A 25,497-nucleotide genomic window follows, 5' to 3' on the forward strand; every position below is an offset into this window, starting at 1 on the left:
AAAAAACAAAGAAAGAAAATAAAAATGTAAGTTATTATTGCTTGTTCTTGCAGCTTTCCCAGAAGACTGTTTATTTTGTTAAAACTGGACTGTCTTCAGTATTCTGTGTTTATGTTTGGCAGAATTTGGTAACAATTCAGATGTTGGAATTCAGAGAGATGTAGCGGGTATATTATACCCCTGATCCAAATACAACTACACAAAATAATGTATTTGAAGTGAAACAACTTGCAAGATTATGGGGAAAAAGCTAGAGAAGGGGATTAAACTGGGCAACGCTTTCAAAGGTTCCATTAGATTGGAGGATAGCAAATGTAACTCCTTTATTCAAAGAGGGAGGCAGATAGAGAGCAGGAAACGACAGGCCAGTTAGCTTAACATCCGTCATTGGGAAAATGTTAGAAACCATTATTAAAGATGTTATAGTAGGACACTTGGAAAAATTCAAGGCAATCAGGCAGAGTCAACATGGTTTTGTGAAAGGGAAATCAGGCGTAACCAATTTATTGGTCAATCAGGTGATATGATGACACAGTGGTTAGCATTGCTGCCTCACAGCACCAGGGACCTGGATGAATTCCTGGCTTGGGTCACTGTCTGCGCGTGTCTGCGTGGGTTTCCTCCGGGTGCTCCGGTTTTCTCCCACAATCTAAAAGATATGCTGGTTAGGTGCACTGACCATGCTAAACTCTCCCTCAGTGTACCCGAACAGGCGCCAGAGTGTGGCGACTAGGGGATTTTCACAGTAACTTCATTGCAATGTTAATATAAGCCGACTTGTGACACTAATAAATAAATTTTAAACTTTAAAGGTGGATGTACTTTGATAAAGGGCCATTTCAAAGGCTATTGCCTAAAATAAAAGCTCATGGTGCAGGGGGTAACATATTGGCATGAACAGAATCATAGAATCCCTACAGTACTGAATGAGGTAATTCAGCCCATCGAGTTTGTACTGACCACAATCCCACCCAGGCCCTATTCCCGTAACCCCACACATTTACCCTGCTATGCCCCCTGACACTAGGGTCAATTTAGCATGGCCAATCAACCTCACCGCACATCTTTGGACTGTGGGAGGAAAGCGGAGCACCCGGAGGAAACCCACGCAGACACGGGGAGAATGTGAAAATTCCACACAGACAGTGACCTGAGGCTGGAAGTGAACCAGGATCCCTGGCACTGCGAGGCAGCAGTGCTAACCACTGTGCCGCTGTGCCGCCCCAGCTAGCTGACAGGAAATAGAAAGTTGGCATAAATTAGTCTTTTTCTGGTTGGAAAGATGTGATGAATGGTGTGCCACTGTGATCTGTGCTGGGGCCTCAACTTTTTACAATTTATCTAAATGACTTGGATGAAGGGATTGAAGGTCTGGCTATTAAATTTGCGGATGACACAAAGATAGGTAGGAAATTAAATTGTGAAGAGGACGTGAGGGGGATAGATAGGTTAAGCGAGGGGGCAAAAATCTGGCAAATGAAGTATAATGTGGGCAAATGTGTAATTGTGCATTTTGGCAGCAAGAATAAAAAAGAAGCTTATCAAAATGGTGAGAGATTGGAGAGCTCCGAGGTGCAGAGGGACCTGGGTGTCCTAGTGCATGAATCACAAAAAGCTGGTGTTCAGGTACAGCGAATACTTAGGAAAGTTAACAGAATGCTCTAATTTATTGTGAGGAGAATTGATTACAAATGTAGAGAGGTTATGCTTCCATTGTACAGGGTATTGGTGAGACCACAGCTGGAGTATTGTACATGATATTGGTCTCCTTATCTAAGCGAAGATGTAAATGTGTTAGCGACAGTTCAGAGAAGGTTTACTAGACTAATTCTAGAATTGAGGGGGTTGTCTTATGAGGAAAGTTTGGAGCTTTATATCCATTGGAGTTTAGAAGAGTAGGAAGTGACTTGATTGAAACCTTTAAGAAACCTTTAAGATGACAGGGTGGATGTGGAGGGGATGTTTCCTCTTGTGGAAGACTCTAGAACTAGGGGATCATTATGTAAAAATAAGGGGGTCACAGTTAAGACGGAGATGAAAAGAATTTAATTCTCTCGGAGGGTGGCGAGTCACTGGAGCTTTCTCCTTCAAAAGGCAGTGGAAGCAGTGTCTCCGAATATCTTTAAGGCAGAGTTAGATAGATTCTCAAGTAACAAGAGTGCGAAAGGTTATCGAGGTAGGTGGGAAGCTGTTAAGGTTACAATAAGATCAGTCGTGATCTTATTGAGTGGCCGAGCAGGCTTGAGGGGCCGAGTGGCCTACTCCTGCTCCTATATTGTAGGTTTGTATGTAAAGAGCTGGCACAGACACATGGGACCGAATGGCCTCTTATGTGGAATAAGATTCTCTGATTCTAATTGAACATAGAATCATAAAATCCTACAATGCAGAAGGAGGCCATTCAGCCCATCGAGTCTGCACCGACCTCAATCCCACCCAAGTCCTATCCCCACAACTCCATGCATTTACCCTAGCTAGTCCCCCTGACACGAAGGGGCAATTTAGCATGGCCAATCCACCTAACCTGCACATCTTTGGACTGTGGGAGGAAACCGGAGCACCCGAAGGGAACACGCACAGATACGGGGAGAATGTGCAAACTCCACACAGACAGTGACCCAAGCCGGGAATCGAACCCAGATCCCTGGCGCTGTGAGGTAGCAGTGCTAACCACTGTGCCACCATGCTGCCCCAAATATAACTGAACAAATATAGCGAAAGTATGATATCAGCAGGTCTAAGAAACTGTGACAAACTAATGTATAAAGTAATGCCTGAGGAGAAACTTGGTGCTTGACAGGTCAAATTGTATTAATTATGTTTTGAGGACTTCAGTATTCCTTGCCCAAATGTTATTCAGTATGATTTCATTTTCCGCATATCGATCTTCAAAAATAATTCGAAGCTGGTGTATTTTTATGACTAGCTGTTAGTATTCCTGCAGGTTTTAACGATTACTCAGTCTTTTAATGCACAAAGGTAGGCCAACTGTGAAATGTGCCGCATCGCTTGGCTCACAGCAGACAGAAGGACGTGTGAGGGCCCAAGGCAGTCACACTGCTTAGGTGTCAACCTTGGCTGCGGTGCTCGTGGATTCAATTCACACTCCAGAGACTTGAGTAGAATCTGGCCTGCCACCGCCGTCCCGAGGGACCCCTGCACTCTCCGAGGTGCCAGTCCTGGATGAGGCATTAAACCGAGTCTGTCTGCTCCCTCAGGTGCACGTGGTGCGGTTGACTCTTAAATGCCCTCTGAAATACCTGGCCACTCCACTCAGTTCAAGGGCAATTAGGAATGGGCAATAAATGCTGGTCCAGCCAGCAACGCCCACACCCCGTGCATTAAGAAGAAGAGAAAAAGATCCATTCGCACTATGTTTCCAAGAAAGGCCTGGTTAGTATTTCTCCCTCAACTAACATTATTATTATTACCTCACTGTTGCTCATGGGACAGTGCACAGGTTAGTTTTCTCATTCTCTCCCTTACAAAAATTGCTGCGCTTTAAAGAAAAGTGGCTGTAAAACACTTCGGGGAGTCACGAGAGGAAGGCAAATATTTTTCTTTTAACTCTTTTTAAATGGGAACACTTCAGACAGAGCCCTGTCATCGCCGTTGCTCAAGAATGGGTTGGAAAATAGACAGCCGGCGATGTAATTTAAAGTAAAAATTGACAACTTTCTGAGGGGAAATCTTGTCTCGTATTGATTGGCCTCTCAAATGGGTTTGTCGTGGTTGTTAGATGCTTGAGGAGAACAGATCCACTGGCCATGACAGGAGTCAGAGCGACCGAGATGTCAAATAAAGATTTTTCATCGCTTAACTTTAAAATTGAGAGCAAGCTGGCATTCCCACCAGGGGACCAAGCACCTTGAGGTAAGTTTTTTTAAAAATGCTAATTTTTATTGATTTCATGCAGGGCTGTCTCTCCCAACCCAAAGTTGAAAAGAAAGATTTGTCTTTAAGCATTCCCTGAAACCTTTGTCTAATCAATTCCCAGCCCCTCATGTGTTGCGAATGAATTTACTTGTCCACGCACTGCAAACCTCAAAGAGATAAAAATGCATCGGATTCTGTCTGGTTGCAGCATTGGTGTGACCATGGCAACCGGGACTGACTCATCTGACTTCTTTCTTTTTTTTAAAAAAAACCTTCCTTCAGCGAAATAAAATCTTACATTTGGATCCTGCTCTCAAACCAACAACAACCGATGGTGCGGGAGTCCAGAACTAGGGGTCATAGTTTGAGGAGAAGGGGGAAACCTTTTTTTAAGGAGTGAGGTGAGGAGAAATTTCTTCACCCAGAGGGTGGTGAATGTGTGGAATTCACAGGAAGTAGTTGAGGCCAAAATGTTGTCTGATTTCAGGAAGAAATTAGACCTAGCTCTTAGGGCTAAAGGGATCAAGGGACCACTGTGCTACCGTGCCATCTGGGCGGCACGGTAGCACAGTGGTTAGCACTGCTGCTTCACAGCTCCAGGGACTCGGGTTCAATTCCCGGCTTGGGTCACTGTCTGTGTGGAGTTTGCACGTTCTCCCCATGTCTGCGTGGGTTTCCTCCGGGTACTCCGGTTTCCTCCCACAGTCCAGAGATGTGCGGGTTAGGTTGATTGGCCATGCTAAAATTGCCCTTAGTGTCCTGAGATGCATAGGTTAGAGGGATTAGTGGGTAAATATGTAGGAATATGGGGGGTAGGACCTGGGTGGGATTGTGGTCAGTGCAGACTTGATGAGCCGATTGGCCTCTTTCTGTACTGTAGAGTTTCTATGATTCTATATGGGGGAAAGGGGGGATCAGGATGTTGAATTTGATGATTAGCCATGATTAAAATGAATGGCGGAGCAGGCTCAAAGGGCTGAATGGCCTACTCCTGCTTCTAGTTTTTATGTTTCTATGATTTCTATAGCGCCTTCAACATAGTAAAATGTCTCAAGGTGGTTCACCGGAGTGTTTGCGAATATGAATTTGACACTGAGCTACATAGAATCATAGAATCCCTACAGCGCAGAAGAAGGCCATTCGGCTCATCGAGTCTGCACTGACCACAATCCCACCCAGGCCCGATCCCCGTAACCCCACATATTTACCCTGCTAATCCCCTGACACTCAATTTAGCATGGCCAATCAACCCAGTCCACATATCTTTGGAGTGTGGGAGGAAACCGGAGCACCCGGAGGAAACCCACACTGATACGAGGAGAATGTGCAAACTCCCCACACACGGTGACCCGAGGCCGGAATTGAACCCGGACCCTGGCGCTGTGAGGCAGCAGTGCTAACCACTGTGCCACCGTGGTGCCATGCATAAAGACCTGAGAGCTTGTCCGAGTACCCCGTCTGGGCCAGTTGCTTTCTGTGGGTTCACTTTTGATTTTCTGGCCGCGCTCGCCCCAAAACCGGACAATGCCCCTCGAGGTCAGTGGACGATTGCGTGGTCCACCCCGCTACGATTCCCGCGGCAGGTGGGACGGGAGATTCCCCAATCGACTTTGATCAGGAACAGATGCTGCGCAGGGATCACACAGCCTAGAATGTTCAAGCCTTGCCCTTGGTCTTCAATGCTTCCAGTTTCCGCTTATACAATTCCCATCGTTTGGCTTGATCTTCAGCTCATTCAATGCTGTGGTTCCTCGCGATTATACTTTGCAGCAGCTCCCTATTATTATTCCTGCAGTGATTGCCAACACAGTAATCGGGACATCATTGTGTTTAGCCATTATGGCCTCAATACCTTGGGGCTTGTAATGAGTGTTAATGCTCTCCACAAATGACTGTATCCATCTCCTTTTTGTGTTGACAGGATGTTGAGCTTAAAATACTTTTACAACTGATTGTGGTCTTTAAAACCACATTTACCATTTAAAATGTGGCTCAGAGCAACATCACACTCCTCCAGTGCACAAACGCAAATGTAGGTACACAAATCAATGCACCTTAGATGTTTGGAGGAGGTGAGACTAAGCTGGAATTTGCTGGAAAAATGATGGTGTGGGAACATTATAAATCTGCAAGTTGGCCAGCAATGTGAAAAGATTCAGAGACAGGGTATGAGCTTCCAATCTCCAGAACTTGCTTGTCGAGTTACATTTGCCTCCTGCACACAGTCTCATAGAATCATAGACCCCCTCCAGTGCAGAAGGAGGCCATTCGACCTATCGAGCCTCAACTGACAACAATCCCACCCAGGCCCTATCCTCGTAACCCCACATATTTACTCTACTAGTTCCCCTGACACCAAGGGACAATTTAGCATGGCCAATCCACCTAACCCGCACATCTTTGGAGTGTGGGAGGAAACCAGAGCACCTGGAGGAAACCCACGCAGACACGGGGAGAACGTGCAGACTCCGCACACTGAGGCTGGAATTGAACCCAGGTCCCTGGCACTGTGAGGCAGCAGTACTAACCACTGTGCCACTGTGCCACCCATCTTGTACTCAGCATCTTTGCTTCTTTTTTAAGAACTTGCTGAATTTGCACATTAATTCCCCATGAAACTCACTCTAAAAGTGTACATTCTCAGATCAGATTTCTAGATCCTTTTGAACTATTGGAAGTAAAAGAGTTGTCAAATTCTTCCTGGAATTCTGGCCGACGTTCCTCCTTCAACCATCACCATTGAAAGACAATAGATGTAATTTTCCATTCTTTGCACAGAATGCTGGCTGAGGTGAGAAAAACCAGCATGCCGTTCCAGGAGGCAGTGCCAGTGTACAGGGAGGGCAGTGCCAGGGTGCCAGGGGACCGTGTCAGGGTAGTACCCGGGGTATGCCCTTTCACCTCCAGGGAGTTATGCTTACCCTGTGCACCCCAGCGGGTTCCCTTTGCTTGGTTCACATTTTCCAAAGCCCGTTGTAAACTTCACTGGTGTGATGTCACGCCGCTGAGGGGGGGATTTCCCAGTGTGGGGTGGAGGGGGAGATGATATGGTGGGGAAGCCCTTTAATAAGATATTAATTAATTGAGGTGAATCCCGGCTTCATCCCAGCTTTCCTGGGCACGAGACTCCTTAGGTCACTGGTAAGGGGTGGGGAAAATCAGGAAACAAGATCTTCCTGATGGGATTCTCAGATCCTGACTCTCGCGATATTTGGCGGTCAGGTCTCCGTTTGTTCTCCCAGCGAACGTGGGTGCAGAATCGCTGCCACCATCTGGCCAGAGACCTCATTTACTTGTTGGAGTTTGCTGTGTACAAACTGGCTGCCACATTTTCCACATAGAAACACAGGACATAAGAAATAGGAGCAGGAGTGAGTCATACAACCCCTCAAGCCTGCTTGATGGTTCACGGCTGATCCTCAATCTGAACTCCATTTTCCTACTCGATACCCATCTCCCATAATTTCCTTAAAGTCTCAAAATGTTTCAAGCTCAGTCCCAGGCATGGTCAATGACTGAGTCTCCGTACTCGGTCAAATGTGGAGCACATTGGGACAGCCTGAGATCGTGGAAGCAGCTTCATAAATTGGTAGGAATGGAAGGGAGCAAGCGGGACCTGGCAGGGACCCACAGATTTAATGGCGAGATGGATAACAGGACCACTTGTGCCTCTCAATAAAGTTGTGAAGTTGAGCTTGTAAAGATGTAAAGAATGTGTGTAAAGAACGTAAAATACTAGAAGGAGAACAATAGTGCGCTGTCCCTTTTAAAAGCTGGTTTGGTGCTCAATGCTGAAAGATTTAAAATGGAGGCACACAGAGTACACAAATGGCAACATTTGTTGCAGAGATCAAAGTGTCAGGGTTGCCTTGGTAACAAGCTCTGCAGGATTTTGCATTTTGTTAGCCTATGAGTTTAAAGGAGACACTCAGCTAAAGGGAACCTATCAGATTTGAATCTGCTGTTGTTGTCAGCATCAAACCAATTCTAATGTAGAAAATGCATATGTCATCACGATTATACAATAGGAATTCAACTGCCTGTCTTTCAATAACTCCAGTTCAGTTCGTGAGTTCAGTTGAGTTCAAATGAGAAGGCCATCTCTGGAGTGGTTCTTCACCCTGTCAGCTAAAAGAACTTTAGCTGCAGAGAACTTTCCATCTATCTAACAACCGGATATCAAATCACACAGCACTTACAGACAGCAGAAAAATACAGAAAGAACTCCAAATTTTTTCCAAGTCATGAGACCTGGTTGTATATAGTTTTCAGAGAGTGACTACGATTCTGTTATTACTGTTTTAGTACCGAATGGTCCTTGTTTTCACTTGAACAGCATTTCAGTCGAACCGATGAGACGGAGTACAGGAATGAGATAGAGAATCTGGTGAACTGGTGCGGCAGCAATAATCTCTCCCTCAATGTCAACGAAACGAAGGAGATTGTCATCAACTTCAGGAAGCGTAAAGGAGAACATGCCCCTGTCTACATTAACGGGGACAAAGTAGAAAGGATCGAGAGCTTCAGGTTTTTAGGTTTCCAGGTCACCAACAACTTGTCCTGGTCCCCCCATGCCGACACTATAGTTAAGAAAGCCCACCAACACCTCTACTTTCTCAACAGATAAGGAAATTTGGCATGTCCGCTACGACTCTCACCAACTTTTACAGATGCACCATAGAAAGCATTCTTTCTAGTTGTGTCACAATTTGGTATGGCTCCTGCTCTGCCCAAAACCGCAAAAAACTACGAACATAGAACATAGAAAGCCACAGCACAAACAGGCCCTTCGGCCCACAAGTTGCGCTGATCATATCCCTACCTCTAGGCCTATCTATAGCCCTCAATCCCATTAAATCCCATGTACTCATCCAGAAGTCTCTTAAAAGACCCCAACGAGTTTGCCTCCACCACCACCGACGTCAGCCGATTCCACTCACCCACCACCCTCTGAGTGAAAAACTTACCCCTGACATCTCCTCTGTACCTACCCCCCAGCACCTTAAACCTGTGTCCTCTCGTAGCAACCATTTCAGCCCTTGGAAATAGCCTCTGAGAGTCTACCCTATCCAGACCTCTCAACATCTTGTAAACCTCTATCAGGTCACCTCTCATCCTTCGTCTCTCCAGGGAGAAGAGACCAAGCTCCCTCAACCTATCCTCATAAGGCATGCCCCCCAATCCAGGCAACATCCTTGTAAATCTCCTCTGCACCCTTTCAATGGCTTCAACATCTTTCCTGTAATGAGGTGACCAGAACTGCGCGCAGTACTCCAAGTGGGGTCTAACCAGGGTCCTATAAAGCTGCAGCATTATCTCCCGACTCCTAAACTCAAGGGTTGTGAACATAGCCCAATCCATCACGCAACCCAGCCTCCCATCCATTGACTCTGTTTACACTTCCCGCTGCCTCGGTAAAGCAGCCAGCATAATTAAGGACCCCATGCACCCCAGACATTCTCTCTTCCACCTTCTTCCTTCGGGAAAAAGATACAAAAGTCTGAGGTCACGTACCAACCGACTCAAGAACAGCTTCTTCTCTGCTGCCGTCAGACTTTTGAATGGACCTACCTTGCATTAAGTTGATGTTTCTCTACACCCTAGCTATAACTGTAACACTACATTCTGCACTCTCTCATTTCCTTCTCTATGAACGGTATGCTTTGTCTGTATAGCGCGGAAGAAACAATATTTTTCACTGTATATTAATACATGTGACAATAATAAATCAAATCAAATCAAATCAAAATGAATATGTTACTTGTTTAGTTAAAGTTCCGGTTGGTTGAATAAAATAACGTGTTAATTATTCATTAAAAGTGAGTGTCAGGTCTTTATATTACTGAACCTCTACACGTTAATGTAGAACAGTTAACACCTTAACAGATTATGAAGTGAGGTAACAGGGATTAACCTCTGTGTCGTAACAATAAGGGGTGGGATTCTCTGGCTGCGCTCGCCTAAAAACCAGAGAATCCCACCCAAGGTCAATGAACCTTTACATAGTCCACCCCGCAACGCGCTACAATTCCCGTGGCGGACGGGATGAGAGAATTCTGGCCAAGGCGTGCAAATTAAGAACAGCTTACATTTCCAGAGGGAATCTCCAGCAGTGATTGTCAATTTGCTTCTCAAATTAAAGATATTGGGCCTGCTTTTATCATTGCGTCGTGCCCATTTTCGGGCGTGAAAACTTGGTAAAGTCGGGCGATTAGCGCAATCCGCGTCCACGCAGATGCCCACTTTACCAAGGCATGAAATTGCCCGTGATCCGAACTGCGCCTGAAACGGGCGCAACAGCGATTTAAATGTATTTGCATGGATTTAAATTGAATTAATGGGCTGCCCGCCCAACTTTACCAGCGTTTCCCCCTTTACCACCGTGTTCGCGCGTCCAGATTCGGCACGAAACAGACCTGCTCGGCAAAGGTCTGTTTCGGGCGCTCCAGCTGCTGAAGAGATAATTTCAAAGCTTCCAACGGTTCTCTGACTCAGATCGGTGGGGGAAGGGGGGGTGGGGGGGGGGGGGGGGTGGTGGGGGGGAGGGAGGCGGGCCAGATCATTCTCTGGTGGGGGAAGGGTGGGAGGAGGGAGGCCAGATCATTCTCGGGTGGGGTGGGGGGAGGAGGGAAGCAGATCAGATATATCTCTGGTGGGGGGAGAGGGAGGAGGGAGGCCAGATCGCTCACTGGTGTGGGGGTGGGAGGGGGGGGCGGCAGGGAGGAGGGAGGCCCGATCATTCTTTGGTGGGGGGTCGGGGAGGGGGGGGGGGGGAATGCCAGAATGCCAGATCATTCTCTGGTGGTGCGGGGAGGAGGGAGACTCGATCGCTCTCTGGTGGGGAGGGGAGGGATGCCCGATCACTCTCTGGTGGCGGGGGAGGAGGAGGGCCAGATGGATCTCTGGTGGGGGGGCACGGGGTGGTCTGCTACCATGCTGCGGATGATCGATGGGGGGAAGGGGAGCAGGGGGTCGCGATCGGTCTGGGTAGCGGGGGGAGGGTGGATAAGGCAGGCAGTTATGTTGTGGGGGTGGGATGATGTCTGTGGAGGCCATCGCTCCCGGGCCACTTCATCCGCTTTTTGCAGGCCGGGAACGATGTAACAGCAGCGCGTTTTTCAAATGATTTTTCCTTGTGCATGCGCAGTTCAAAGGTCGATCGGAGCTGCAGCGTTTCGGATGCAATAAGCCCTGCCCACAGCGCGATTCAGACTCGCAATTTTTTTTTTAGGCTGAGTGCGTATCGGGACGCATGAGAGCAGGTTTCCAAATCGGATCTGAATTGTGTCCAGATTCAGCACTTAGAATGAAAATGGTAAAATTGGGCCCATTGAGTTCAGATGCCAACGTGAGTGAACAATTGCAACGCAACAGGGGGAATTTCTTTGAAGGATATTTATTTTTGCTGTGAATCCACAATTTTCTTCCTGACTCCTAATTTACACATTTTAAAGTACCTCAAGACAGTTTTAGGCACCTGACTGGAACATCAAAGGATATCTACAAATTTAACAGAGGCACCAAGGACTGCAGCTGGAGGTCTTGTGGGGCAGTGGGTGAGTGGTCCCTCCCTCTGAGCCTGAAGCTCCGGGGTCGAGTCTCACCCCAGGATCTGATGGCCAGGGAAGGTGCGTCCATCACACGGACAAACCGGTTGAGTGTCTTGAGCTGCAACATCCTTCCAAACACGCCAATGGTTGGCGGTAAGAGCAGGAGAGTCTCCTGGTCAACAATGCTTGATGTGGAGTGGCGCCTCCTCAAGCTATAAGCCTCTGGTGATTGATTGGTGACCTATTCCAGGAGAAACTTTGCCATGGGAACAAATGAAAGTTTGCAGGGGGTGGTCCGCTGCCATGCTGCGGATGATCGATGGGGGGAAGGGGAGCAGGGGGTCGCGATCGGTCTGGGTAGCGGGGGGAGGGTGGATAAGGCAGGCAGTTATGTTGTGGGGGTGGGGTGATGTCTGTGGAGGCCATCACTCCCGGGCCACTTCATCCGCTTTTTGCAGGCTGGGAACGATGTAACAGCAGCGCGTTTTACAAATGATCCACAATTGACCTAAAGAGAGGACAAATGAAAGTTTGCCACATGCACCACTAGCTGTGGGAATCATAGAATCCTACAGTGCAGAAGGAGGCCATTCGGCCCATTGAGTCTGCACCAACCAGTGTCCCACCCAGCCCTATTCCCATAGCCCCATGCATTTACCTGAGCTAGTCATCCTTACACTAAGGGGCAATTTAGCCTGGCCGATCCACCTAACCCGCACATCTTTGGACTGTGGGAGGAAACCGGAGCACCCAGAGGAAACCCACGCAGACACGAGGAGAACGTGCAAACTCCACACAGACAGTGCCCCAAGCCGGGAATTGAACCTGGGTCCTTGGCGCTGTGAGGCAGCAGTGCTAACCACTGTGCCACCGTGCTGCCACAGAAGTGAAACACCAAACAACCAATGACTGCACAGGTTGGGTGCAGACTGCTAAATTGGCATCCCAGAAAAGTGAGCATAGTGCATACCCACCTCTGCTCCTGCCATCACAAGTGTTGTTTTATCAATGAAAACTTTTGTAGTTGATGTTATAATCTGAAGGTTCAATAATGTTGGTATCAGATTCCTTTCTCTGACATTTTATTACAGTTGCAGCGAGTGAAATTCACTGGAATTGACTGGGAATCAAAGGTCAATGATACATCCTGCCTGGTGATCAATTTCACCAACATCAGCCAGGCTGCCAATCTGCTGGCACCTGTTTTGCAAATTTCACCCCATGCCAATCGCTGTGCAATAAAGTTGAATTCCTTATAGTCAATGTATTCATTTTATGGGGTGCTGGCTGGGCCCAGCATTTATTGCCCTCCATTTCAGAGGGCATTTGACAGTCAACCACATTGCTGTGGCTCTGGAGTCACATGTAGGCCAGACCAGATAAGGACGGCAGATTTCCTTCCCTAAAGGACATCAGTGAATCAGATGGGTTTTTATGACAATCAATAATTGAAGGAGTAACAGGAATACAGAGTACTGGGCTAATGGTAAGATACTTGGTAGTGTGGATGAACAGAGGGATCTGGGTGTCCATGTGCATAGATCCTTGAAAGTTGGCACCCAGGTTGATAGGGTTGTTAAGAAGGCGTACGGTGTGTTAGCTTTTATTGGTAGAGGGATTGAGTTTCGGAGCCAGAAGGTCATGCTGCAACTGTACAAAACTCTGGTGCGGCCGCATTTGGAGTATTGCGTACAGTTCTGGTCGCCGTATTATAGGAAAGATGTGGAAGTGTTGGAAAGGGTGCAGAGGAGATTTACCAGGATGTTGCCTGGTATGGTGGGAAAATCGTATGAGGAAAGGCTGAGGGGCTTGAGGTTGTTTTCGTTAGAGAGAAGAAGGTTAAGAGGCGACTTAATAGAGGCATACAAGATGATCAGAGGATTAGATAGGGTGGATAGTGAGAGCCTTTTTCCTCGGATGGTGATGGCTCGCACGAGGGGACTTGGCTTTAAATTGAGGGGTGAGAGATATAGGACAGATGTTAGAGGTAGGTTCTTTACTCAGAGAGTAGTAAGGGCGTGGAATGCTCTGCCTGCAGCAGTAGTGGACTCGTCAACATTAAGAGCATTCAAATGGCTATTGGATAAACATGTGGATGATATTGGAATAGCGTAGATTAGAGGGGCTTTAGATTGGTCCCACTGGTCGGCGCAACATCAAGGGCCGAAGGGCCTGTACTGCGCTGTAATGTTCTATGTTCTATGTTCTAATAATGGTTTCATGGGAATTATTAAGCTTTTAATTCCAGATTTTTGCCATATTCAAATTTCACCATATGCTGTGGTGGGATTCGAACTGGGGTCCCCACAGCATTACACTGGGTCTCTGGATTACTAGTCCAATGATAATACCACAACACCATCACCTTCCCAATAAGGGTACTTTATATGTGTCATCATTGTGTAATATGATGTGGAGATGCCAGCGTTGGACTGGGGTGGGCACAGTAAGAAGTCTCACAACACCAGGTTAAAGTCCAACGGGCTTATTTGGAATCACGAGCTTTCGGAGCGCTGCTCCTTCAAATTGTGCAATATAGGAAACTTATCAGATAATTTGCATGCATTTAACTCCCACAAAGATCAAAGGGATAATGATCAGACCATGATATTGGTTGAAGGATAAATATTGTCTGGGATACTGCGGAGAGCTCCCCTGGGGCCATAGAACGTTTCACATCTGCTTGGGGAGGACAGATAGGGCTTCAGTTTAAGATCTCATCTGAATGACAGCACTCCAACCTGCACTAGCACTGGAGTGTGAAGTTGGACTGTTTGCTCAAGGGACTGGGCTGGGGTTTGAACCCATGACCTTCCGACTCACAGAGTATGAGTGCTACCCACTGAGCCATAGCTGATCAAAACCAGAATCAGGGACTGGTGACTTGAGAATGGACTTACGGGAGAGGGAGAGGCTGCAGGCTTCCTTGAGGATTCTCGCTTCTCTTGGCTCACAAGAAGTGCTGGAAGAGGTGTGTATTGTGTGGCTCTGGCAGCTCCCCCTTCCTTTGACTGCTGGGTTTCCCGAAACCCATGCAGCAACTTTAATATTTAAATTAGATTCCCACCGCACAAGGGGAGTCTTATTGAAATGTGTTAATGAACTGCCCCATCTTTCCAGGTTGGGACAGTCTGATGCCCCAATTCTTCGGCATGGTGAGAAAGGCAGTGGCTGTGTGTGTGTGTGTGTGTGTGTGTGTGTATCTGGTGCCACATTTGCTAGTTTTAACTCTTTAACCACCCATCCTGAATGCTCTCCTGCCTATTCATAGAATCATGGAATCCCTACAGTGCAGAAGAAGGCCATTCGGCCCATCGAGTCTGCACTGACTCTGATAGAGCATCTTACCCTAGATCCATTCATGTAACCTCACATAATTAGCCTGCGAATCCCCCTAACCTTCACATCTTGGGCAGCACGGTGGCACAGTGGTTAGCACTGCTGCCTCACAGTGCCAGGGATCCGGGTTTGATTCCCAGTCTCGGGTCACCGTGCAGAGTTTGCACGTTCTCCCTGTGTCTGCACGGGTTTCCCTCAGGTGCTCCGGTTTCCTCCCATAGTCCAAAGATGTGCTGGTTAGGTGGATTGGCCATATTAAATTCTCCCTCTGTGTACCCAAACAGGTGCTGGGGTGTGGCGACTAGGGGATTTTCACAGTAACTTCATTGCAGTGTGAATGTAAGCCTACTTGTGACTAATACATTTTAACTTTAACTTTAATCTTGGGACATTAAGGGGCAATTTAGCATGACCAATCCACCTAACCTGCACACCTTTTGACTATTAAGAGGGGCTAATAAGGCATTATCTCAGTGAATGAGTGATTGCTGTTTCCACACGCAAACTAGATAGATTTCTTTCAGAAAATAGCAATTTAGAATATATGGTAAGTCTATTTAGCTTGTCTGAGAGGAACAGATGAATTTGGATCTATGCTTCATAAAGCTTAGCATCACTGGGGGATTTTCCTTGTCTGGATCTATTGTGGATGAATTGAATGATTGTTGCGATTAGTCAACAACTCCATTATCATTGTGTCTTGAGAGTACCAGGATGGTCTTGGTCTTCCGGTGTTAGACAGGGTAGATTCAGAAAGAATGTTCCTGATGGTCGGGGAGTCCAGAACGAGGCCTCATAGTTTGAGGTTAAGGAGTAAACCTTTTAGAACTGAGGTGAGGAGAAATTTCTTCACCCAGAGGGTGGTGGATGTGTGGAATTCACTACCACAGAATGTAGCTGAGGCCGAAAAGTTGTGTGATTTCAAGAAGAAATTAGATATAGCTCTTGGGGCTAAAGAGATCGAGGGATGTGGGGGGAAGGGGGGGCATCAGGATGTTGAATTTGATGATGATCATAATGAATGGCGGAGCAGCTTTGAAGGCCCGAATGGCCTTTGATTTGATTTATTATTTACGGAGTGAAGCATTACAAGAATGCACCTCCTAACTCAAACCTGTCACAGTTTCTTTCGATAAATGCTCAGTTGATATTGGTGAATGAACAGTGGCTAAAGCCATGGTCGGAGATGAGGAAAAACCCCGGGAAAACTCTCTCGCTTTGCACTCAAGCGTTAAAGAAAATATTTTGATTTAATTGGGTTGGATTTATTATTGTCACATGTATCAGCATACAATGAAAAGTATTGTTTTCTTGCATGCTACACAGACAAAGCATACCATTCATAGAGAAGGAAGGGAGAGAGTGCAGAATGTAGTGTTAGAGTCATAGCTAACGTGTAGAGAAAGATCAACTTAGTGCAAGGTAGGTCCAGTCAAAAGTCTGACAGCAGCAGGGAAGAAGCTGTTCTTGTGTCGGTTGGAACATGACCTCAGACTTTTGTATCTTTTTCCCGATGGAAGAGAGAATATCTGAGGTGCGTGGGGTTCTTAATTATGCTGGCTGCTTTGCCGAGACAGCGGGAAGTGTAGACAGAGTCAATGGATGGGAGGCTGGTTTGCGTGATGGGCTACATTCATGACCTTTTGTAGTTTCTTGTGGTCTTGGGCAGAGCAGGAGCCATACCAAACTGTGATACAACCAGAAAGAATGCTTTCTATGGTGCATCAGCTTGACCTCACCCACTCTTGTGCAACCATTGACTCTACAACACATGAGGTTTCATTGGCTTTGGACTTTTGTCTGCTCTACACAGTAATCTGTTGAGTCCCACCTTTGTCCATGCAGGTCAGAGAGGCTGGAGATTTGAATTAGATCTGGGAAGCAATCTATCAATATAGATGTGTTGTCACAACCTTCACCAGCACATACTGAACTGGAAGGTTTGAAATGAAGCCAGTGGTAATGGGTCATAAGGTTGATAAGAGCGGAATAGTTTGTACCTGTCAGGACCACACTTTCATTTACTAACACTTCAAGGTAGCTGGAAAGTAAAGTTGTTTAAAGGAGCATAATATAATAGTCCAGAGAACTTTTTTTAAAATTGGGTTTTCTTTTTTAAAAAATGGCTTGCATTTAAACAGCACCTTTCATGACCTCAGGTTGTCCCAGTGTGCCCGAAAGCCAATGAAGTACTTGTAAAATCCATTGTAATGTCAGAAATACAATGGCCAGTCTTGTGCACAGCAAACTCATATAAGCAGCTATGTGGTAATAGCCAGATATAGAAACATAGAAACTGGAAGCAGGAGGAGGCATTCGGCCCTTTCAGCTTGCTCCACCATGCATTCTGATCATGGCTGATCATCAAATTCAATATCCTGATCCCCCGCTTCCACCCATATCCCTTGATCCCTTTCGCCCAAAGAGCTATATCTAATTTCTTCTTGAAATCAGACAACTACTTTCTACTGTGGCAGTGAATTCCACACATTCATCAGCCTTTGGGTGAAAATATTTCGCTGTGACCCCTAGTTCTATAAGTGGAGATGCCGGCGTTGGACTGGGGTGGGCACAGTAAGAAGTCTCACAACACCAGGTTAAAGTCCAACAGGTTTATTTGGAATTATGAGCTTTTGGAGCGTTGCTCCTTCATCAGGTGAACCCACAAGCTCGTGATACCAAATAAATCTGTTGGACTTTAGCTGGGTGTTGTGAGACTTCTTACAGTTCAAAAAGATTTGCCCCTTATCCTCAAACTGTGACTCCTAGTTCTGGACTCCCCCACCATTGGGAACATTCTTTCTGAATCTACCCTGTCTAATCCTGTTAGAATTTTATAAGTTTCTACGAGATCCCCTCTCATTCTATGGGGGGGATGGGGGCTCAACTCTCCGACCTTGCCACGCCGTTAGTAGAGCACACTGGGCGCACTGGCCCCTCAGACGTCGCACTCCCTGGCGTGTTTAGCCGCCCCCCCCCCCCCCCCCCCGCCTCCCCCCCAAGTACCGGCACAAAATTCCCAATTCTCCAAAGAGTGCGGGAGGATTGCGATGCGGAGCGTGTTCGAGAATGCATCGTGGATCACTCCATTATTCTTGCTGTTATAACACTTAGAAAATTTGGGCAAATTCCACCCATGGTGATTTAATGATGTCTTTTCCAATGTTGACAGCTGGATCAACTGATGGGATTGAACGCCTCCTTTTATATTCGTACCACTGTGCAGAAAGGAGACTCATTTGGAAAGAGACAACAGAGTTGTCAATTAGCACTGTGTTTCCTATTTTCTCCACCCACTCATTAAGCTGCTGGTAATTTGGTTTCAAACCGATAATCGACCTCAGGGAAGCGATAAAAATACTAAGCGAGTGGTGCAAGAGCAAGAAGAACTTACACTAGTGTTGCAACCTTCAACGGTTGTGTCAGTACCTGGAGTATTTTACAGTGTCTGACTAATGACAAACCTGGGAAAGCTTAACTTCTCTTTACTCATTCAAGGGCCAGCAACATTTTGCCCATCCCCAGTTGTCCTTGGGGGGCAGTTGAGAGTCAACCACATTACTGTGGTTCTGGTGTCACCTGTAGGCCAGACCAGGTAAGGACGGCAGATTTCCTTCCCTAAAGGGAACCAGATGGGTTTTTCCAACAATGGTTTCATGGTCATCAGTAGATTCTTATTTCCAGACTTTTTTAAAAATTGAATTTAAATTCCACCATCTGCCCTCTTGCCCCTGTGGTGGATGCGGTGAGCTGTGAGCTGTTCAAACGTTTGTTCACTTTGGCGGGACTGGAAGATCCTGCCCGGGGAAGGGTGGGGGGAGGGGGGAGGGAGAGGAAAACCGTGGCCATGGACTTACATGAACTCCCAGTCTCGCATTTCCTTGATTTAAAAGCTCTCATTCTTGTGTTCAGTTCCTTTCGTGGCCTCACCACCTCTCCTATTATTGTCATCTCCTCCAGCTCCACACCCCTCCCAGATCTCTCAATATTCCAATTCTGGCTTTTCGCATATCCCTGATTGTAACTGCGCGACCGTTCTTTCAACTACCTGAGATCTGGAATTCCCTTCCTAAACCTTTCCATCGCTTTTCTTTCTCGGTAAAACAAAAAATTTGAATTTTACCAAACTTTGAGTCACTTGTTTTAATATCTTTTGACGTGGCTTGGTGTCAAGTTTTGTTTGATAGGATGAGATTCTCTGGCCTCTGCTCAGCATTTTTCTCGGTGGCGGGAGGCAGTGTGCTGTTGCCTGGCGACAGGATCCTCTGATCCCCTCCATTGTCAATGGGAATTGCCATTGAAGCCACCACAGGCCGTTGGGGAACCCATGGCATTGGGTACACCGTCGACGGGACCTGAGAAGCCCGCCGGCGAGAACGATCAGAGAATTCCAGTCATAATGTTCTTGCGGAGAGCACTCGACTACATTGAAGTAAAAATGCTCTATAAATGCAAATCGCAGTTTATTATCATTACCAATATTCCTCAAGTTTCAGACAAAAATATAAATGAATAGAAAAATCTCACATGCACATGGATTTGTGACACTGCAATCAAAATGAAACAATTTTCAAATGTCTTACATTTAATAACAGCAGTTCACTTACTTTCCGGATCCCTCTTCCCAAGTCCTCTCCGTAGTTCGTACCCAGGATTTCAAATTGTATGTTTGGATTTTCGCCGTGTTCTTTAAATTGCAGGAACCCAGTCATCCCATTTACTCCACCCTGCAAATAATTTGACATTAGAATAAGTCAAGAGTTACATGCAGATGGTACAGCATTTGATCAAATCTGTGTCTGTAAAATCGAAGGCTAAACACATGTATATCAACCTGAAGCCAGCCTACGTCTTTCACAACTGAGTGAAAGCTTTCCCTCATGCTCTAGTGAATTAGATTGGAGTAAAAACCTCAAACATAGGGCCTGATTTTACCATTTTCATTCTAAGTGCTGAATCTGGGTGCAATTCAGATCCAACTCGGAAATCTGCTTTCAGGCGCCCCCATACGCACTTAGCCTGAAAAAAAAATTGCAGGTCTGAATCGCTGTGGGCGGGGCTTAGTGCGCCCGAAACGATCGGAGCTCTGAACTGCGCATGCGCAGTTAGAAAAAAAATTGAAAAAGCGCGCCTGTGTCAGATCGCTCCCGGGCCGCAGAAAGCGGAGAAAGTGGCCCGGGAGCGAAAAGTGGGAGCGATGGTCCCCACACACATCCCTGTCCTCCTTATCCACACCTCCCCCGCTACCCAGACCGATCACGACTCCCTGCCCCCTTCCCCCCCCCACCGATCGCCCGCAGAGTGGCAGCAGACCCCCCTGAAACCCCCCCCAACCAGAGATCCATCTGACCCCCCCCCCGACCAGTGAGCGATCGGGCCTCCCCCCCCCTCTCACCAGAGATACATCTTACCCACCTCCCTCCTCCCCACCCCCCCAGAGAACGATCTGGTCTCACTCCCCCCCCCCACCACAGAGGAACATCTGACCCACCTCCTCTCCCCCCCCACCAGACAATGATCAACGATCAGCCCTCCCTCCCCCCCTACCCCCCCCCCCACCAGAGATACATCTGACCCGCCTCCTCCTCCTCCCCCCCTCCCCAACCAGAGAATGATCTGACCCACCTCCCTCCTCCCCCCCCACCACTGATCCAGCTCTGAACTCGCTCTTCAGCAGCTGGAGCGCCCGATTCAGACTTATATTCAGCATGTTAATTTTGGCGCGATTCCGGATCGGCGAACGCGGCGGTAAAGGGGGAAATGCTGATAAAGTTGGGTGGGCAGTTCATTAATTCAATTGAAATACATGCAGACGTATTTAAATCGCCATTGCACCCGTTTTGGGTGCGAAGCGGACCGCGGCCAATCCTGGGTTTCGGTAAAGAGGCCATCTGCCCGGACGTGGGCGCAGACCGCGTTAATGGCCTCACACCCGACTTTACCACGTTTCCGCGCCCACAGTGGTAAAATAGGGCCCATAAAGTGCAGGCTGACTCTAACGAAATGCTCTGACATTTATTTTCAGTCGAAACAGATTTATGGGCCAGTATTTTGTGACCTCGCTTGGGCGAGGGTTGTAAAATCTCACCCGAGGCCAACGGAGAATTCCATTCTGTGGCCCGCCCTGATTCCGGGACGGGTGTGGCAGTAAAATACCAGCTATAGGGGCGGATTTTCCCGTTTACCCCGCCGCGGGAATCGGAGCAGGCGAGGGGCAGACCATGGAAAGGTCCATTGACCTCGGGTGGGATTTTCCGGTTTCGGGACAAGCGCAGCTAGAAACTCCCGCCCATAATTTAGGCTGGAACCTCCCTTGGGTTTCGACTTCATGGCATCATGCATCCCAGAAGCAGGCCATTCGGCCCACCTTCCCTCTGATGGACCACTGAAAGAGCTGTCCAGTTATTCTAGTTAATGTGCTTGTCAATCAACCCTAAATATTTTGCCCCTTCTCCCAACGTTTGAAGGCAAGTTACTATCATCTCTGCTACCCTTTGAGGGAGTGTATTCCAGATCATAACAACATGCTGCATAAAATGTGTTTGTCTTGCCTCGGGCTCTTTTGTCAGTGACCTTAAGTCCACGTTTTCTGTTACCGATCCTCCCACCAGTGGGAATAATTTCTCCATGTTTACTCTCTCAGAACCCCTCATAATAAAATATATTACGGGACACCGTATGAATGGGGTGTGTCATTACTGGGTACTTTTATGCCAGCATTTAGTTTATCTTTTGCACTGGACATCATAAAAGCACAAAGAGATGACTGGTTTGGTGCAGCAGCATCTGATAATACCTTCCTGATGGTTTCTAACATTGAGTGTCCACCTTGCCAAGGCTTTGAGCTCTTCCTGATGCACGTCAAGCTGGCCATGCTATGCCATTTCCGATCCTCCAGCTTCTTGTGAAAGGCATGTGCCAGGAGCACCACGGTGTCGTAGATGTAGAGATTGCTGATCTGTGCATGTTGCAAACCTCAGAGTTAACATTTTCGCGAATCAACGCAAAAAAAAAAATCATATGACGTATGTATTCAAAGAGGTGAAATAAAATGACAAGATCAGATAATAATCTCAGCCGTTCATTGCATATCAGCGCAGGAGCATTCGATGCTTGCAGTGTGCCAAGTCAATAATATTGTCAGCCAAAATGTGTGTATTAATAGGGAATGGAATTAAATGAGAAACCAGCAGGCATTGAGCCATATGGAGCAAGGAATGCAGAAAATTGCAAGAACTCAGCACTTTGTTAAATTCTTTCACGGACTATAGGTGTCGCTGGCAATGCCAGCATTTGCTGCCCAACCCTAATTGCCCTTTGAATTGAGTGGTTTTCTGGGGCTTTTCAGAGGGGTAGTTAAGAGTCCAACCACATTGCTTTGAGGTCTGGAGTCACGTGTAGGCCAGACCAAGTGACAAAGGCAGACTTTGACATTCGAGTTTTTACGATGGTCTCATGGTCATCATTGCTGGGACCAGCTTTTCTTATTCCAGTTTTTTTATACATTGGCCTCACAGCGTCAGGGACCCAGGTTCAGTTCCGGCTTTGGGTCACTGTCTGTGTGGAGTTTGCACATTCTCCCCGTGTCTGCGTGGGTTTCTTCCGGGTGCCCCAGTTTCCTCCCACACTCCAAAGATGTGTGGGTTAGGTTGATTGGCCATGGAAAATTGCCCCTCAGTGTGAGGGAGACTAGCAGGCTTATGAGGAGAGACCGAGTAGACTGGGGCTATACTCATTGGAATTCAGAAGAATGAGGGGAGATCTTATAGAAACATATAAGATTATGAAGGGAATAGATAAGATAGAAGCAGGGAAGTTATTTCCACTGGCGGATGAAACTAGAACTAGGGGGCATAGCCTCAAAATAAGGGGAAGCAGATTTAGGACTGAGTTGAGGAGGAACTTCTTCACACAAAGGGTTGTGAATCTGTGGAATTCCCTGCCCAGTGAAACAGTTGAGGCTACCTCATTGAATGTTTTTAAGGCAAGGATAGCTACATTTTTGAACAGTAAAGGAATTAAGGGTTATGGTGAGCGGGCGGGTAAGTGAAGCTAAGTCCAGAAAAAGATCAGCCATGATCTTACTGAATGGCGGAGCAGTCTCAAGGGGCCAGATGGCCTACTCCTGCTCCTAGTTCTAATGTTCTTATGTTCTTAAGTAAGTGGGGTTATGGAGATCAGGTCTTGATGGGATTAATGTCAGTGCAGACTCGATGGGCCAAATAGTCTCCCTCTGCATTGTACAGATTCTAACTTGGCAGAAGTGAGAGGATTGGAATTCAACCTTGCTTAAAATCTGCCTTTTGAATGAGATAGAAGCATTCATTTATTGAAGTTAGATACCTTAGTGCTTCTTACGTGCCAATATAAAGCTGCTTCACGCAGTCTTACTGAAGATGATAAAAGATCAGGTGCTGAATTGGTTGATCATTTTCTGCTAGTTCCCTTAAGTTGTTATTATCCATATGTTGCCAACTTCAAGCAGAAAGCAGTGGATTTCTTGTCTATTTTATAACTGAATCTTTGGCATGATATAGAATAGAATAGAATAGAATCCCCATAGTGCAGAAAAGGCCATTCAACCCATCAAGTCCGCACCGACTCTCTGAAAGAACACCTTACCTTGGCCCAATCCCCTGCCCTAACCCTGTAACCATGGCCAATTCACCTAACCTGCATATCTTTGGAGTGTGGGAGGAAACCAGAGCACCCGGAGGAAACCCATGCAGACATGGAGAGAACGTGCAAACTCCACACAGACAGTGACCCAAGGCCGGAATTGAACCTGGCTCTCTGGAGCTGCGCGGCAGCAGTGCTAACCACTGTGCTACCGTGCCATCCCAATGTCTTCCAAAAAATAAATAGGATATCGGATATAGCATGCAAGTAATTAGTGACATGATGGTTGGTAAGGACAATGGTCTTGGGAGGAAGAGAGGACTTCAGGTCCTTGGTTCTCAAAGCTCTCCACAATATGTCCGAGTCTTATTCACTCCTATGGCTCATCAACAACTCCATTATTGTTCTATCATGGGACCACTTGGATGTTGGAAGACAAACTAGCTGGATTTTCACCTCTACAATCCCTATGTTCTTAGGGCAGGTTTTTGTTTTCTATTCAGTGCGGAAGAGAATTGCAGGTAAGCTTCAGTACGGAATTATTTTGGAGAACAAATTTCACAACAAATAAAATGTTTGAAATAAAAAGAAGATTGCTTGAAGCAAGATAACAGAGGTGAATTATATTGCAACCTCAAACTCTATATTGGAATGTGTGTGCCGGGGATAGAATTTATGGAAATATTTAAACACCTTGGCGGTCGTTAATGAGGTCCACAGTGTGTTTTTGTAAAATAAGTACCAACAATAACTTGCATTTATAGGGAACCATTCATGTTGTAAAATGTGCACCTCACAGGAGCGTAGTGAGACAAGAACTGAGGCAGATCCGAGAGAGGAGACGTGAGGGCAGATGACCAAAGGCTTGGTGAAAGAGGGAGGTTTTAGGCCCCATTTAAAAGGCCAAGATGGAGCTGGAGAGTCAAGGGCCGGAATTCTCCCATCTCGCCCGCCACTGGAATTCTAACGAGCGGGGGTGGGGGGGGGACGGACCATGTAAAGGTCCATTGAAGTCGGGCGGGAATCTCTGGGTTTCAGGCGAGCGCGGCAGGAGAATCGTGCCCAATGAGGCTTGGAGAGGGATTTCTAGAGTCTCAGGCTCAGAGGGCTGCATGCACAGCCACCAATGAGGTGAAGGATTGGGAGATAAAACCAGGAGGTCAGAGTTGAAGGAGCACAATGGTTTCAGAGGGCTGGAGAACATTAGGGAGTTGGAGAGGCCATGAAGAGCTTTGAGCACGGGAATGCGAATTCTAAAATCAAGGGATCGGCAGACAATTTAAGTCAGTAAACAGAGGGCTAATGGGCAAAAGGTTGGTTAACGGTAGAATAAAGGCAGAAGGGTTTTGTTTGCATTCAATTCTATGGAGGGCGAAAGCCAATCAGGAGTGCATTGCAATTGTTGAGCCTGGAAAGGCGTGAATGGGGATCCAATACCAGAGGCATCACAACAGGTCAGTGCAAAAATTGGGTAATTTTTTTGCTTGCAGCCAGAGAATTTATCACCTGCTTTTTGCGAGCCTGGCACAATTTACATGCCGTGGATATTAAAAAACATCTCAATGTGTCTCAGAAATCACTCATTGTTGATGAAAACTGAGATTGCGTTTACATAACTATTACATTTCAAATTTCCAATTCAACTCACTGCTCAGAGTAGCACTGCCAAAATACCAGTGCACCCTGATGTGAAGGAACAGTAGGGATTGTGCACTTCAGCGTAACGATCTAACCTTTCCTCCGTGTAACATTAGCAGGTGAGTGCTGTCAGTTTGAAATTTCACAAGAGACCCAACATCCTCCTTCTGGGCTCAAGATTAATTGGAGTTATCACTGCTATTCAAGTATCTAGATCAGTGGAATCTAATTAACACTCCCACTACTTAATATTTCTTTTTTAAAAAAGTGTACGTTATAATTTTTTCCATGATGGAAATAATTTATATCGCAGACTAATTAGAATCACATTATTTATTACAGTTTTTAAAGCTCTACAGTAAATAACATAATTCTAATTAAACTCTATTTCTGTGACCTTTTAATAGCACTTGTGTTAATTTTCTAGACAATTTGCAGCAAGTTCTATATTTTCAAACGATAGCATATTTCATAA

At 46.6% G+C, this 25,497-nt stretch overlaps 1 protein-coding gene across 1 annotated transcript in view; it reads right to left on the reverse strand.

The window, feature by feature from the left end:
* grid2 (glutamate receptor, ionotropic, delta 2) overlaps positions 1–25,497 on the reverse strand; it is an 858,176-nt gene that overhangs the window by 233,368 nt on the left and 599,311 nt on the right. Inside the window, exons 7-8 of the mRNA XM_078225205.1 lie at positions 21,562–21,723; positions 19,373–19,492 (exon numbers count right to left, since the gene is read on the reverse strand). Coding sequence (XP_078081331.1) covers positions 19,373–19,492; positions 21,562–21,723 — 282 coding nt within the window. The remainder of the gene's footprint in view (positions 1–19,372; positions 19,493–21,561; positions 21,724–25,497) is intronic.

The sequence above is a fragment of the Mustelus asterias genome, chromosome 1 (assembly GCF_964213995.1).
Source record: "Mustelus asterias chromosome 1, sMusAst1.hap1.1, whole genome shotgun sequence".
Classification (NCBI taxonomy): domain Eukaryota; kingdom Metazoa; phylum Chordata; class Chondrichthyes; order Carcharhiniformes; family Triakidae; genus Mustelus; species Mustelus asterias.